The sequence below is a fragment of the Pocillopora damicornis genome, chromosome 3 (genome assembly GCF_964200805.1).
Source record: "Pocillopora damicornis chromosome 3, jaPocDami1.2, whole genome shotgun sequence".
Lineage (NCBI taxonomy): Eukaryota > Metazoa > Cnidaria > Anthozoa > Scleractinia > Pocilloporidae > Pocillopora > Pocillopora damicornis.
The window spans coordinates 26,456,556-26,471,487 of NC_142672.1; the positions used below are offsets into that span (position 1 = coordinate 26,456,556).

At 38.2% G+C, this 14,932-nt stretch overlaps 1 protein-coding gene across 1 annotated transcript; it reads right to left on the reverse strand.

Annotated features, from left to right (window-relative positions):
* Positions 1-5,293: 5,293 nt before the first annotated feature.
* Positions 5,294-7,770, reverse strand: LOC113678543 (uncharacterized). The gene is made up of 2 exons (XM_027195443.2): positions 7,405-7,770; positions 5,294-6,867 (listed from the first exon to the last, which is right to left on the reverse strand). Exons 1-2 carry the CDS (start codon positions 7,634-7,636, stop codon positions 5,441-5,443), a joined length of 1,659 nt encoding a protein of 552 aa, XP_027051244.2. The 5' UTR covers positions 7,637-7,770; the 3' UTR covers positions 5,294-5,440.
* Positions 7,771-14,932: the final 7,162 nt, after the last annotated feature.

Sequence of the window (14,932 nt, forward strand, 5' to 3'; positions counted from 1 at the left end):
TTCATCTTAGTCATCTGAAAAATGTCAACATTACACTCAGGGTAGAATTAATTTTTTCTTTACCTTGTACAAATGAGTCAGGCATGTCCAGTTCAGGGCCAATGTAGCAGGGATAATTTACTTTCACTTGGAAAGGTATTTCAATCAAGAAAACATATATTTTCAGCAAGACCAAACTATACACACCCAAACTTGAAAATGCCTGTTGCACCAAATTTTCGCTTAACATATGAATCCTGTAGTATCAAATTATCACTGAGATGCCAAGACCATTTGAAAAGTTGAAATCAAACTAAATGAGGTTGATTGCACAAAACCTTTCATTTCCCAAAATTTTACTGGATTACTGCAAGTTAGTAATAACTATGTGCATGATTATTGTGAACAGAAATCTGTAGTCACATAAGTACTTGAAGATGGTCACTCAAAAAAGCAAATTTGCCCTGAACATGCATTTTTTAAAGTCTAAGCATGTTATGATAATAGTTGATAATGTGGTGATAGGAAGCAGTTTTGTCATTGTTATTAAAAGATAAAATTGGGGAATGATGATCATTTCTCAACAATGAAGTACATTTGACTCCCAATAACTCAAATCTTCAAAGAGAAAATTGAAAAGGTTCCTGTTTGAGTTATTGTTCGAAAGTATGGAAATTTATATTGCAAGAAGAGAAAGCAGTGAAGTAAAAAGGGAATATTGGCAGGAAATATTCAAGCTCCAATTAACTTTAAAAAGATGTACTTTTGCTCTACAGTGTAATAAAACCCTAAACTAGTAATACCTGGCCTAGACTTAACACATTATGCAATGCAAAAAAAATGTAGAGGAATACATGGTCCTTATTAGAATTGTTAAAGCATGCCACTAACAGCACTGTTAAACTTGACTTTTCTGTTTCAAATTTTGGAATCTTCAAAAAATATTATGAGGAGATACAACTTTATGATTTAATTTAAAGTATTGCTCATATATTGAAGGTGAATGAAAAATTTTTTGGGCTCTTATTATCAGACTATCAAATGTGTAATATGTTTGAATTTTGAATTGTAAATGCAGATCTTAACATTTTTGCATAAATCAGTTTCATGTATCTGGCAAAAGTAAGAGATTTATGTTAGAGAAGAGTCATACTGCAGCTTCAAAGGAAAGGTACAGATATTACACTTCCACAGACACAGAACAGAGTGAAATTTTGTACTGTCATTTCAACAGATGATAGTACTAAAATTTTACATCATCAAGATTTAGAAGTGAAAAAAAACCTTTAAATTTACAAATATATGTGTAGCAGTAGAATGTTTACATCTCATTGGATTGCTGAACAACATATGACATAGGTGGACATAGGAGGATATTGAATAGTAGTAGTATTTTTGTTAGAACTGTAGGGTGATGAAAACACTATGAGAGTTCTCTTTGATATGTGCACTATACAAATACTGGTTATGAAAGATATGAGGACTGAGCAAAATTTCAGCTTGTATTATATGTTTAACCTTTTTTCTGAGAGCTTATTATTTTGCATTAGTAGTAAATAAAGCACATTCTTAAAAAGTCCTTGCAGTCTCCTTTTAGTACTTTTTTTCTGCTAAATACAGAATGAGAAATTTGAAAAAGAGAATCTAACTCTGAAAATGTGACACGAGTCTTCTACCCATGATGGGAAATAAGTGAAACAACCCAATGCCACTTTATGCTGCATGAATATAAAAGTTGAGCGATGAAAGGTGGGAAAGATGTCTGGAGGCTCACTGGGCATGTGCATAAGGACCTTATAAAAAGTGCTGAATTCATTAGTCTAGTCTTTGATCTCTCCACAGGGCATGGATATTGAGTAGGTGCATGGGTCTGCTTCCCAAAAGAAATAATTCACCAGGCCCGGGTTCTTCAAAGCTGGGTTAAGATAACCCATGGTTGGTGTGAAATTTGATTGCAGGTCTGAAGGCTTTAAAATAAAAATTCAGTTCAAATATTTTTGCTTGCAATTTGATTATTGAATGATCTACATAATGATTTTCTCCATCATTAGGGAGCTTTCCCTTAACCCCCCCTGTAATCAACGCCAAATGTCAATTTTTGTAGGAGTCAGTAGAGATGTTATTATTGTTGAAATGAAAGTTGTACACGCTTGATGCACTGTGTCTCATCCAAGAGACCAGTGAGTGTAAAAATCTCCGAAAGGAATTTTACATTTCTCGAGAAAGAAAATAAAGCTACTGTAAATAATCCAAACAACCTTACTAGCATTAAGTCGAATACGTTTGTAGTCATGCAGAAAAAAAATGATAATGACGATAACGATAAGAATAACAATCCTGCAACAATGATATAATAGCAATAATGATGATCGTGTTCATGATAATTCAATAAACGACATTAAGGCTTCAACGAGTATCTATCTTTCGTTGTCTACCCTCGGCTGTTTTAGAGAAAAGTTGGCAAAGGAAATAAACCCAAGTCGGAGACTGTTACAGCAGAAACCTCAGGAAGAAATGGTTTACTTCCTGCTTCGTTCCCGATTAATCTAAGGACATTGGACATTTTTTGAACATGAATTATTTTTCCCCTTAAGACCACATTGAACTTGTTTCTCTTGTGTGGTTCAGTTCGATAGCGCAACAAATTTCAAAGAAAAACAAAACTAGTAATAAAAAGCCTAATTAAACCCTATGGGGCCTGACATTTAGTTAAAAACTGAAAACAAGAGCCCGTCAGACCATGTGTGTGATATGAATGAAGAAAGTGACTGCAAAGGCTAAGATTAAACAAATGGTAAAAGGCAGAGCATAAACTACCGGATATCTGTGGAGGTGGAAGAGTTAGCCAAGACCTAATCATAGTTAATCGAGAGGACAACATCATACAATTGTATGTCAAAGTGCGGTCATTTTCTTTTGCGAAAGATATCATCCAGAAACATAAGATTAGGACTGAAACAAATGAAATCTAAAGCACTTCGTAAGGATATTAGCAGAGCCTCCCATGAGTTTGATCAACTAAGGCAAAGCTAAACTCTAAAAATCATCATGCGAGAAACAATTTAATTTATTGACCCCTAGAACATATTTGTATATTCCTAATCATTTCTAATAAGTTGCTGTTGCATTTGTTGTTAAAAATTTTACAACAATAGCTGATTAAGAATAAAAAATATTTACATCCGCATGTGCTTGAAATATTTGCATAGAAAAATTACATGTCTAGATATTAAACAATGTTTTCTTGTTTTCTTATAGAATACTGGAGTAAAACTGGGCTTAGTCTGGGGACAACAGCAGTAGCTGGTCTGTCGACATACATGTCACAATGTAGATCTTACATATCAGGGAGAGAGCCTATTTTCAACTTGCGGGGGGGGGGGGGGGAAGGGCTAAAACCCTCCCCTGGTTTCACTGTCCCTGAAACAATGTTATCCAGCCAATTCCGTATGCATATTATATTGTGAATATTTCACAATAGCACCTCAAAAGATGTGTTTCTACTGAAATTACATCAACATTAATATTACAACAAATAATTATTGTCCTTGTAACAAGAGATAAACATTACAAGAAATGTTACATAATTCCTTATGTTCACAAATCATGCAAGTATCAAGCCTTAAACGAACTTGCTATCCCAGTGGGGGTACATGCATTATACATGAACAGGTGGGGGGGGGGGGGCAATTGAGTGTCTAATTGTGAACCAAACAAACTACCTACACTCTAAGCCTGAAATTTTACACCTCAAAAAATACCTGGCATAAATAAGGTAATCATTGTTTTTTCCTCTTTGGCACTGGGTCATTTGAAACATTGACCCATGATCTGTCTCTGCCTTTCCTTCCACGTGTGTTCCCAGACTGACAGGAGACGGCACGTTGTACTCTGATGGTATTGTTGTTGTAGCCAAATGTCTTCATGTCAGGGTTGTCATTTCTTCTTCCCAGCTTTCTTTGGTTTCCAAAGTATTCTTCTAAGGGATCTTGGCAGAACCTCTCAGTTAAGACATACTCCATACCTTCATTCAGAAGAAACTTTGTTGCCTCTACAACTGAATAGGCTGAGATCTGCAGGCCTTCATACGTCTGCCAGGATAAGAACATCCTGCTCCTGGCATTCTGAGTGAAATTGCCAGGGCGTTGGGCGGTGCTTTCCTTCCAATCCCTCAGATAGCCAAGGAAATCATTTGTCAACCAAAGAAATCTTGGATCATCCACTGATCTATATGGTGCAAGAAATGGTTTCTTCTTCCTCTGATGCTCAGTTGTGCTGCGCACATTGAGACAATCAAAATAAGAATCCATCATTTCACACAGTTTTGCTGTTCCTGTTGCATCTGGAGGACCAAATGACTTCACCACAGCTGCTACAGTAGCACTCAGTATCTGGGCTGCCAGACTTTCACGCATGGTTGAATAGGAATTGAGCTTAATGTGATCGTAAGTCAATCTGGGCATCAACTTCAAACCATTCTCAACATCTTGGTAAAACAGCTGAACTATGTGTTGCCACAGCACATAGTTCCTGTCATTCCACATGTACCTAAACAGATATTGTTACATAAATTTTAATATAAAATATGACAGTGCTCAATGTGATGACCCACAATAAATTATTACTCTCATATACAATACTGCATGGGGCCAGATGTACAAAGTGGATAGTTATTCACTGTATAAATAGTTGTATAGATTTCATCTGCTGGTGGCCTAGAGTGAAGACCAAGCAAGTTCTTGAATGGCTTCTCAAGTAATTAAAAATATTTAATGCCAGTGCCGTAAAACCACATAAATTACAGAAGTATCGCCTGGCATGTGCTTGGAAAGAAAAACTAATGGGAACAATAGAGAACAAACATGTTTCAAATATACATGTCAATTTTCAACATGTTTCAGTGCTATAAGAGTGAAAACAGTACAATACACCTTGTAACATTCTTAAATTTTTTTTTCTCTTGTGCATTTGACTGTCACATTAATAGATAAGTAGAACCACTTAAATAATAAGAAAAAACCAAAAGAGGGATTGCAATAAAATTGTGAAACAGAAATTGACTGGTAGTGGGTAATAGTTTACTAAAAAAAAAAAGGAACCAATAAAACTATTGTCATCCAGTATCTATTAGTCTAGTATAACAAAGGTTTACTGCAATCACTCCACCGTTATATTTTTGTGCTCAATAATAGTTCACACATAAATGGTGAATAATATCATTTCACACAACGTACCGAGTGCATGATCCGTGTCCAGAGCTGTAGAGGCAGTTCCTTGTAGTCTTGACCAGATGTGGTGCATCAGAGAAGAAGTATATGTACCGTTGTGGTGCATATAAGTTTATGGTTCGGTAACATAAATCATCCTCAGCGTTGTTATCCAGGGGTTTGTGCATTCTGTAGAGCCTCCTGTTGGGTGATGCTCCATCAGAGGTGCTAGCAATCACCCAAAGATTGCAGGTTTATTCTAATACACCTATGGCCTCCCAGAAGAGTGGCATTAGCTGATGGGAGGTGACCCCATTTGTAGCAAAATATGCCAGACTGAACTTCAGTTGAGTGCAAATGCCTCTGACGAAGAACACCAGAGCATGGCTGGCAATTGTGTCAGCTTTTTCAAGTGTTTCAAAGTTTATGTCTGGGTCTCCCAGGTCAAGATATCCAATTAGTTCTCCAGTGACTTTGTCAAAAACAAGGTTTGACATAATCTTCATCTCATCAAACACGAGTACAATGTACCTTTGGACATCAAAGTAACTATTTGTTAAGTCTTTCAACTCTTCAATGACTTCTTCTTGGAATCCAGCCTTCGGGCAGATACAGTTCCTATATTCCTTGAGAGTTCGCTGACTTGGAAGGACAAGGATCTTACTCTTGCGCAATTCTTCATAGCAGGCTGGTGATTTTGTAGCAAGAGATAAACAGTAGCGTATGACCATGGGATGGTACTGTACACCTGTTGAGCTTCTGGTCAACAGCTTTTTTTGCTGCTGCCAAAATAGATCCATAAACGGCATTATGTTCATGTCTGATTTACCAAGAATGCTGGTAATGTCCTGGCTCAACTGGTGGTTAACTTCAACACTGGATTTCTGTATTTCAAGCTTCATTTCCTCGAGTTTTTGCTCAAGTTCAGCACATTTAAACCTCTGCATCTGCAGTGTTAGCTTAATTTGCTCTGGTGTGGTCTGTGAGACAGGTGAAAATAGATGCGCTGGCTCAGCTAGTTTCTTTTGCTTTGCCATGTGACTGAGTTCAGATTTATGTGAATAATGATGACAACTACAACACTGTTTGCCATTATCAAACAAAACTGCACAACCACGAGTTCTCCAATATTCTTGATGTGGAAATGAACTGCCATCATCATCATCATTGAGCAAAGGATCAACAGACTTTGGAATTACATGATGCAGGATACTGCTTGACAATTCAAATGGTTTCACCCCAGGACAAATAGACAATGTGCCGATACTCTTTACAAGGTCAGACACAGTAATGTTAGTAACTGATCTCAAGTTTGTAGTGTACAGTTCATGGTCTTCAGGTAGAAGCCATCCATATACATAAATAGTGAATCCCAGACTATCATCAATCATAATCTGAATTTCTGGAAGCATAACCTGGGAACTTTTCTTCTTTAAAACTAGTCTGTCCTCTAGTTCCTGGACTATCCAATCATTCAGTGTTTTGAGAGTTTTTACTCTTTTACAGAGGTCGTTGAAGCTTTGGTAATATTTTTTGGAGCTCTCTGTTATGGGATTGAAATTTACCACAGATCTTGAAGGACGTGCAGCTGGTTTTGTTGTATCATGACTTCTCTTCGGCATGTTCAATGTCGGCAAAGCTCCAATCTTTGGTTTCTTTTTCACCATCTTTTCCAAATGAACTGAAATAAAAGTAAAAAGGAAAATATTTTAATAGGAAGGTAGCCTAAACAGGTTCTTACACAAATGGTTATTAACAGAATTCTAAGCTTTTTGGTTTCTTAACAAGTTCTCATTTTCTGAAGAAAAATTTACATTGCTGCTGATAAACTTTTAGGGGTATTTAACCTATTTTCCTAATATTTGTGATTTATATTTCTGTGATCATAACAATAACAATGGTTTATGAGCTTCAGCATTGGCATTTACATTGAAACAAGAGTGATAAGGCTCCAAAGTATCTCAAAAGAGGATCCAGGATGTCAACATATCTTACTTCCCAGTAAACGTAAGCATTTCGAATTGATTTAAGAAAATAAGAACCTGCTGGTTGCTATATTTTAGGCTTAAGTGGTTCTTAAATAAAAGGGGTATAACTGGCAAATTTTAGCCTAACAGGTTCTTACTCGCGGGTTTTTACTGTAGTTAACCAGTGAGTTAACTAATGCAGCGACTAATGTTGACATTAAAAAAACGGACATAACAGCGGCAGTACTTACATAATTCTACATCCTCAGGGTTGAAATGTTTCTCACAGGTAAACACCTTGTCACTGTCGATCTGTTTTTTTAAATCTTCGTCGATTACTCTCGTTTTCGTGATTGCACTAAGCCACTCTTCTCGCCGCTTCTTGTACTCAGCATTTCGCGCAGAAGGCAGTTTCCAGATGCCGATTCCCTTCGTCCTCCGGCACGAACCACATCCAAAAACCGAGCAGTTATCGCCAGGCATTTAACTTTCGTAATGATAAACTTTTGAAGATGAGAGAACTACATTTTCAGCGTCAAAAACACGTCAAATGACTACATGTTTCTTGATGTTTGCTTGCAAACGACGCCATCTTGGAATTGAGTGCGCACGGTCGTTGTCACGTGACTTCAATAAACTTAAACAATAACCTATCTCTCTGAAGATTGCCCGCTTTCACAACCATTCCCCTCGATTAACTATGACCTAATACAGCTCCAAATGTTATGCAAACGTCCCAAGTACATCCATAATGTAATAGTGCACGGTTCTAATACTTACCATTATTCTTATAGTAAACCTGTATGAAGTTATCTGAAATCCAACTGGGTGTCACAAGAACATACTGGAAAATGTTTGCCACTTGCCTTTGCAGTCACTTTCTTCATTCGTATCACACACATAGTAGTCAAGCTGATATCAGATTGTCGCTCATTCATATCACTACAATGTTTGCACAAGTAGTGTTAATGTTAAGGGAAATTTCATTTTCATCAATGTTAATCAGACAATAATATTGTATTTACAGCTCATCATCTTTGTAGCAGACATCCAAGTACTGTCTGACATGAGTTACTGGAATTTCTAGGCCACAGTTAATACAAGCAACCTTTGGAACATTCCCAGAATCCTGCTTGACAAACACATTTCATGTAGTAGTCAAGCTGATATCAGATTGTCGCTCACAAAAATATTTCGAGAGTTACCAACAAGTGGCTCTAAGTGTTAGGTTTGCAGAAAAATAAAACAAAACAAAAATATCTTGGGGAGAGTTTAGTAGAGTGACTTGAGTGATTTATTGACAAGTGTAACTATGCAGCTGCACTATTTTTTTCAGTCTCTACAACAATGGCTACACTTAGAAATTACACTTGTAAAAGTTTAATTAAATTGACCCCTGTACTCTCTTTAAAATAGTGCAAATTCGGAGGAAACATTGTCAACCAGCATGGCATCTTGTCACGTGATTGCAAACCAAAAATAAACCTACTAATGTCTTCATCATTTTTGGAGTTAAAAGTTAAGGCGATTTGTCAGATAGATACAATCTTAACCTGTAAAATTGTATACACCTGGCAGTCCTCTAAAACCGCCTCGATGGGATCTTGGTTCATAATGCACTGTACAGGTCTTATGTAGGCGATGACTTGTCCCAATCCCGCACAGTCGCGTAAAAAAGTGTACGGTGTATCCTGAATTTGGAGGAGGATGCTTAACTCAGAGGGGCTCAGACCTCGTTGTAGTATTTCAAACCCTCCACCAGCAATTAACTTAAGGTAGCTTTCTTGTAGCGTCGTCTTGACTTCCGTTGCGTTGGCCTTGCTGTTGAAGCAAATTTTTTTGCGGCCTAGACCGCCTGTTGCAACTGGATTTTAAATGATCCACTAGGGACCGCCATCTGCTCTTTATCTGCTAGACAAAAAATTTGTGGGTCCAGGTATCTCGTTTGAAGAACACTACTGTTGTGTTCCGTTTCCTTCTTTTGGAAGCTGGAGCTGACGACGCCCACTGCTGTCTGCTGCTGCTTGAGAAACTGGCCGACCTTGCGCGAGCCGTGTACGGCTAAAATAAATTTCGAAAATTTTCCAGTACACGTCCGTCGGTTTCCCGTCCGTTCACTGCACTAGCTACTGCACCGTACCTTGGAGAACCATTCTCGGGACCCTGGGATGTGTGTTCCCTAATAAGACGGGTCGCCTCTTCTAATAATTATAAATTTACCGCTCTTTCACGAAAAGCCACTATGTTTCCAACCAAGACAGGGCGACAGAGAGGAAATATACTAACGAAATTATAATTTTGGCGGGAAATAATTTATCGTGTCCAAAACTCGTTTCTGAGTGTCATGCCGAACTGCATGTTACCTTGACAAAACACCATAATGAAACGCACGCTATGAAAATGACAAATCACAACAGCGAAACTGCTTTTCTCAATGTCGAAATTGAAGAATATTAGAATGCAACGCCAAGGTAGAGTGACAAATCAGCACATTGCAAAAGCAAAATAGTCAAATGTGATAACATGTCATGACACAAGAACCAAATAGCATATTAAGACGACACATTGGAATAGCAAAATCGCATATCTCAACGTCATAACTGAAATTGTGGATATCATACTGAAACATTTATTTTTGACGGTAATTACTCCCCATACTTGCATGCCTAGCATGTCTATGTTTTATTAAACGTTGAGCGCGACGAATTTGGTCTAAGGAGGCGTAAGGCTTCTTTCGCGAATCTTGTATTTACGCCTTTAAGTATATAACATGAAAAATAGTTCTTTGTGTTAGAAGGTTGCTGTCTCTTTGTCATGCGTTTGCATGTCGAGGGTCGATTCCCCATTTTAATATTATTTACACAGCCATCGGCTGTGAGCGTAACTGCTGCCAAATGTACAGATTCTTGGGCAAGGCTGCAGTTTTGATTCTTTTTGAATCTCTTCAGTTGCCTCCTAACAACGAATTTGTCACGGAGGAATAGGAGTCGCGCAGGCCAGCAAACACTTTTTAGCTCATTCATGCTGAAAGCGATGAATGAGGTATCGTGGTGGAGCAGATGTTAACGGAAGTTGTCGACCGTGGACAGAAGTTGTATTCCGTGGACGGAAGTTGCATTGAGGACTGTGAACGGAAGTAGTCTCGCATGCTACCCCTCCCCTCCTAGTGAAAGTCAAAATTAATTTCGATGAAGCTCAGAAACTCACGTGGAAAGAAATAAAATGTTTATATGGTTTAATAAAAATAATAACCTCAAATCACATTTCCGAACTTCTGAAAGTGCAACTTGAATCGAGAAGCCGAAATGTTCACACCTAGGGGACCCACAGCGGGTTCATTTCAACACACACTGTGACCATGCAAAAGAGCATCAGAGGTAGCCTTATTGGTAAGCCGCGCATTTACGTTCGTCTTCAGTTGGTATAAAGTAATCATTGCTCCATCATTGTACTTTTCCTCGTGAGCTCTTCGATATACAGTCCACATATCAATAATAGCGGCCAAGATAGTCTCACTAGAGTTTTTTGCTGAGCTTCAATATTTCGGTCCGGACTTGAGGCTCGCTCGAACAAAAACAGCAATACCAATCCAGTCAGTACAAAATGCAGACTGCAAACCGAGTACAAAATATAGACTAGGTACAAAATGCAGACTGCAGACTGGGTACAGAATGCAGACTGAGGATTTATACTGTATTTCGTCTGTTACGTGATAACATGTCATCTTACAACTTACCGAGCGTCACGCAATCGCTTTTCCGCGATCATCTTTCACGATTATTTGCACTAATGTGGAATATTCCTTGCCGTCTCTTGATCACAATCGTTCATAATAACGTTTGGAAGTCAGATCATATGAAGGCTTGAGATTCTATTAAGAACTATTATGGTCGCTTTGTTAAAAATCAAATACAATGACCGCTTTGTGAGAAACAAAAGATATCAAGAAACGGGAAAGGAATATTTCACAATAGTGCAAATGATCGTGAAAGATGAGGGTTACCAATATTTTGCTGCTAGAGGAATATTTGATGCCTGATTATGCCCACCCAGCCCACTCTCCACCCCACAACCACACACACACACCAACAAAAAGGATACTGTCTGCCTAATGACCTCTGCCCATCCTACCTCCAGCCCACACTGAAGACATGTAAAATGGTTTCCGTGTTTACATAGGGTTGGGAGAACACGAGATAAGCGTAGGAAAAATAAAATAAATAATGAAAGAGGAACGAAAACCGTGTTTACATACGCTCATGTAAAATGGTTTTATGGCCAATCAGAGCGCGCGTACTATTTGAATTATTTTATAAAACCAATTCTCATCACGACGAACGCACAAGTTTTCTTATCACACAACTGTACAAAAATAAGAGAGGATTTATTTCATAAGACTTGAAAGTTCACATAAACCGAATTCAACTGTACCTATATTCAACAAGTCCAAGAAATCAATACAAACTAAAGCCATAACATGAATGAGCTGGCTCCAACTTTACCAGAAATTGACGACAAAATGGCGGACGGAGATTCCGTCGGCCCTTTAAAAATGGCCACCCATGAAATAGTAAAATGTATGGAATACAACAGAAAGAGCAAATTTATAATATTTGAGTAGCTCGCTGACCACTTGCCGTCCTCCCAATGAGGAAAGCACCTACTGCAAAATTTACGAAAGTAGTTATTTTGTACATCAAGGCAACAAACGATCCGCCAACTCTGCGTCTGTAGATGCCATAAAACAGCCCCTCAACAGCTCTAAATTTTGCGCAAAACGGTCAAGTGACCTACCCTTTATGCCCTCCAGCAAACTTTGTTTACATCGAATGTAAGGTGCTACCCCTTAAAATTTTGCTAAATGTTTACATTTTCAAAGGCTACAAAAATCCGTGTCCGTAAGCCTTCCAGCGTTCTGCCAAATTTATTTGAGGAAAGCACATTTTCAAAATTACTGTGGCAGTCCAAGGAGACCGGAAATTAGACATTTCACTAGGATCCATTCGAAGAAACGAAGGCTTTCCCTGTGCTTTTTGCTCTCATTCGAACGACATTTTAGGCTGATTACCTGGCCTTTTAGAGGGGAATAATGCTGAACAGTTATACGGAGGCTCCTTAATGAATCTCGGTTCTGTCTTCCTTTAAGAAATATAATTTGCCTTCGACAAAAATGTCCGCTTTTCTCAGTGAGATTGAAAGGTTGAAGATCGATCACTAATTAAGTGTTGTAAATCCTCTGCTTTCCTACACAAGACAGCAAAACATTGATCGCTTTGCTATAGCTTTAGCTTTGGAGATTCCCTCTGTTACGGCGATGGTATAGCATGGTTACCGAAAACGAAGATCAGGGTAATTCTATCGATTACCTAGACCTCGCCCCATGTAAGGTAATCCAGGACAGTATTAGATTCTGGATTCCAAGCGGTGGATTCCGGATTCCAGATGCTGGATTCCGGATTCTACCTGCGCAGATTCCGGATTCCAGAACATAAAAGATTCCAGATTTTAATTTCTGGTTTGCTCCTAATTTTTGCATTTCGTCTTCTAAAAATAACTTCAATGGCGGATTTCGTTATTGAAGGACATGTTGTGTGAATGCATGTTTGTATAGTCATTTTTCCATAACAACATTTGGTAATTACAAGAAATATATTACAGCAAATCAAGGCATAAATTTTTCTTCTAAGAATACCTATTGAGACTGTCCGTCTCTTAGGTCCAATGTCCATTCATTCTACATCTTTTTAGCAACTCTGAAGAGGCGTACCATATTTCTTTCATTCAGGTTGCTCCAGGTTCTTCAAGTGATTTAGCGGAATCAAAAGAACTAATAGTTCAAATCATTGCTTATCATTTTGAATTTTTAAATAAATGTTGGACTAACAAGTTGTTTTAGCACAGCATAATATTTTCTGACTGGGAAAAGGTGGCCAATTTTTGTAATCCAAAATTGACTTTATAGAGAACTGTCAACAAAACAGCTCGGAAATATTTCCCTATCATCTCAAATTACTTTTTTAACTTTCCTTTTAAACAAAAACCAACGAAACGAAAAATTTAAACTGAAATATAATTTTAATAACACCCCGTGTATGTCGCAAAAAAATCGCAGATTATAACTAAGAAAAGCTTGTTTTCCTATATGTAATTGGCGATGATGTTCGACGTTATGAGATTGCGCATAAAACGGTGTTCAACCAACTCAACTGTACTTAAACCTTTGCAAAATCGCAAAAGATCTGCATTTACACGGTAATTTTCCAAGAATGAGAGATTCTCTTTTCTTCAATTCCTTTTTCTTCATAAGGTTAGCCAAGTCAAATCAAATTACGTCGGCCATGAATTCTCTAGAGCAATGATTCTAATGATTCTTTCCTGTTTGACCCTAAAATCTGGTTGTAACTTACTTTATTTGCACTGAGATATGGTGCGTTATGAAACCTTAAATTTTGTTATTCCGAAGCCAAATATTAAAGAAAGCGGTTTATGTTTAAATGTCGAAATTTTGACCTAGAAATATACCTCTCCCGTCTTTATTAGTATTCAGATATATCTTTATTCAAAGTTTATCGTAATTGGAAACGTGTGGTCTGTCGCCATGTTGGAATCCAAGCATATCCTGTGGGATTTGAATACTGTTATTATGTAAACAATATCTTTAGTCCCTCTAAATTTATACACCCATCGACTACGTGAGTGACCTGCACTCTACAGTGGTTGCATTGGTCATGATAAAACGCAGACTGCAGACCATGCGGACTGTGCCACTTTTTTGTTTGCTTTTTTAAAAATGTGATTTACATATGATTAAGGTGTATACACCATTTTCTTACTCTTTCGGTAACGTTGAGACAGTTTCCAATTTTTGGACACCACATGAGGAACTTTTACGAGGTTCTTTCGAGCTCGCGTTATCTAGTAAGACAAAATCGCGGGGTCAAGTTTCTCGAGCTCATGCAGATTAGCCCCACGCGGCAAGATGTAATTTGTGTGGACCGTGACGTTGACTTAGAGGTAAGGATTACCTGAATCTTCAGAAGACAGCCCAAAGAACTTTACAGTTAAGAAAGTGCTGCAAGCTAAAATCGAACTTTACTGGGAAGGTTTTTGAATCGGTGTAGAAGACTCATCGATAGTTACTGAGTAGGGAACTTTGGCTATGTCAGTATCGAAGTCGATTGGGTGATAGGTCATCAATGAATTTGTCAGTTTCTCGCGAGCTGTAACAGTCGAAATTCTCCAGCGAACAAAGCGCGGTCTGCACGGTCTGCAGTCTGCATCTTAGCATGACCGTGGATGCATGGATGCGCGTGAAAGCCGTCTATACGATTTCAATGGATTCTGGATTCATTCTTTAGCGGGATTCTGGATTCCAATGCCCAGTATTCCGGATTCCACGACCAAAAATTTCCTGGATTCCGGAATCCGGATTACCTTACATTGGGCGATAGACCTGTTGAACAGTTGGATCCCTAGCAAATGGTTCCATATAAGCAGAGAGACAGGGTTTCTTATTCAGGGTAGATTCAGGTGCAAGTCAAGCTCAGTTATTTCCAAATACAAGAAGGCAACTGGTAGTAGGAAGAAAGAGGAACTCATTACTAGCATGCTCAAACTTAGCATTTTAGTCAGTGAGCTAGTGTCTGTGGGAAAAATGGAAGACGATTTGCACCAAGCTAATTCAGCATTAGTTGAGTGGCGCGAGAAATGTGCAGATCTTGAGAAAGAAAAAGAAAGTTTATTGAAAGAAATAGCTGCAGCCACAGAAAGGAAGGAGAC

Coding starts and splice junctions, on each gene's coding strand:
- LOC113678543 (XM_027195443.2), bottom strand. CDS start 7,636: ATGCCTGGCGATAACTGCTCGGTTTTTGGATGTGGTTCGTGCCGGAGG. Junction 6,868..7,404: donor CCCTGAGGATGTAGAATTAT/GTAAGTACTGCC, acceptor CTTTTATTTCAG/TTCATTTGGAAAAGATGGTG.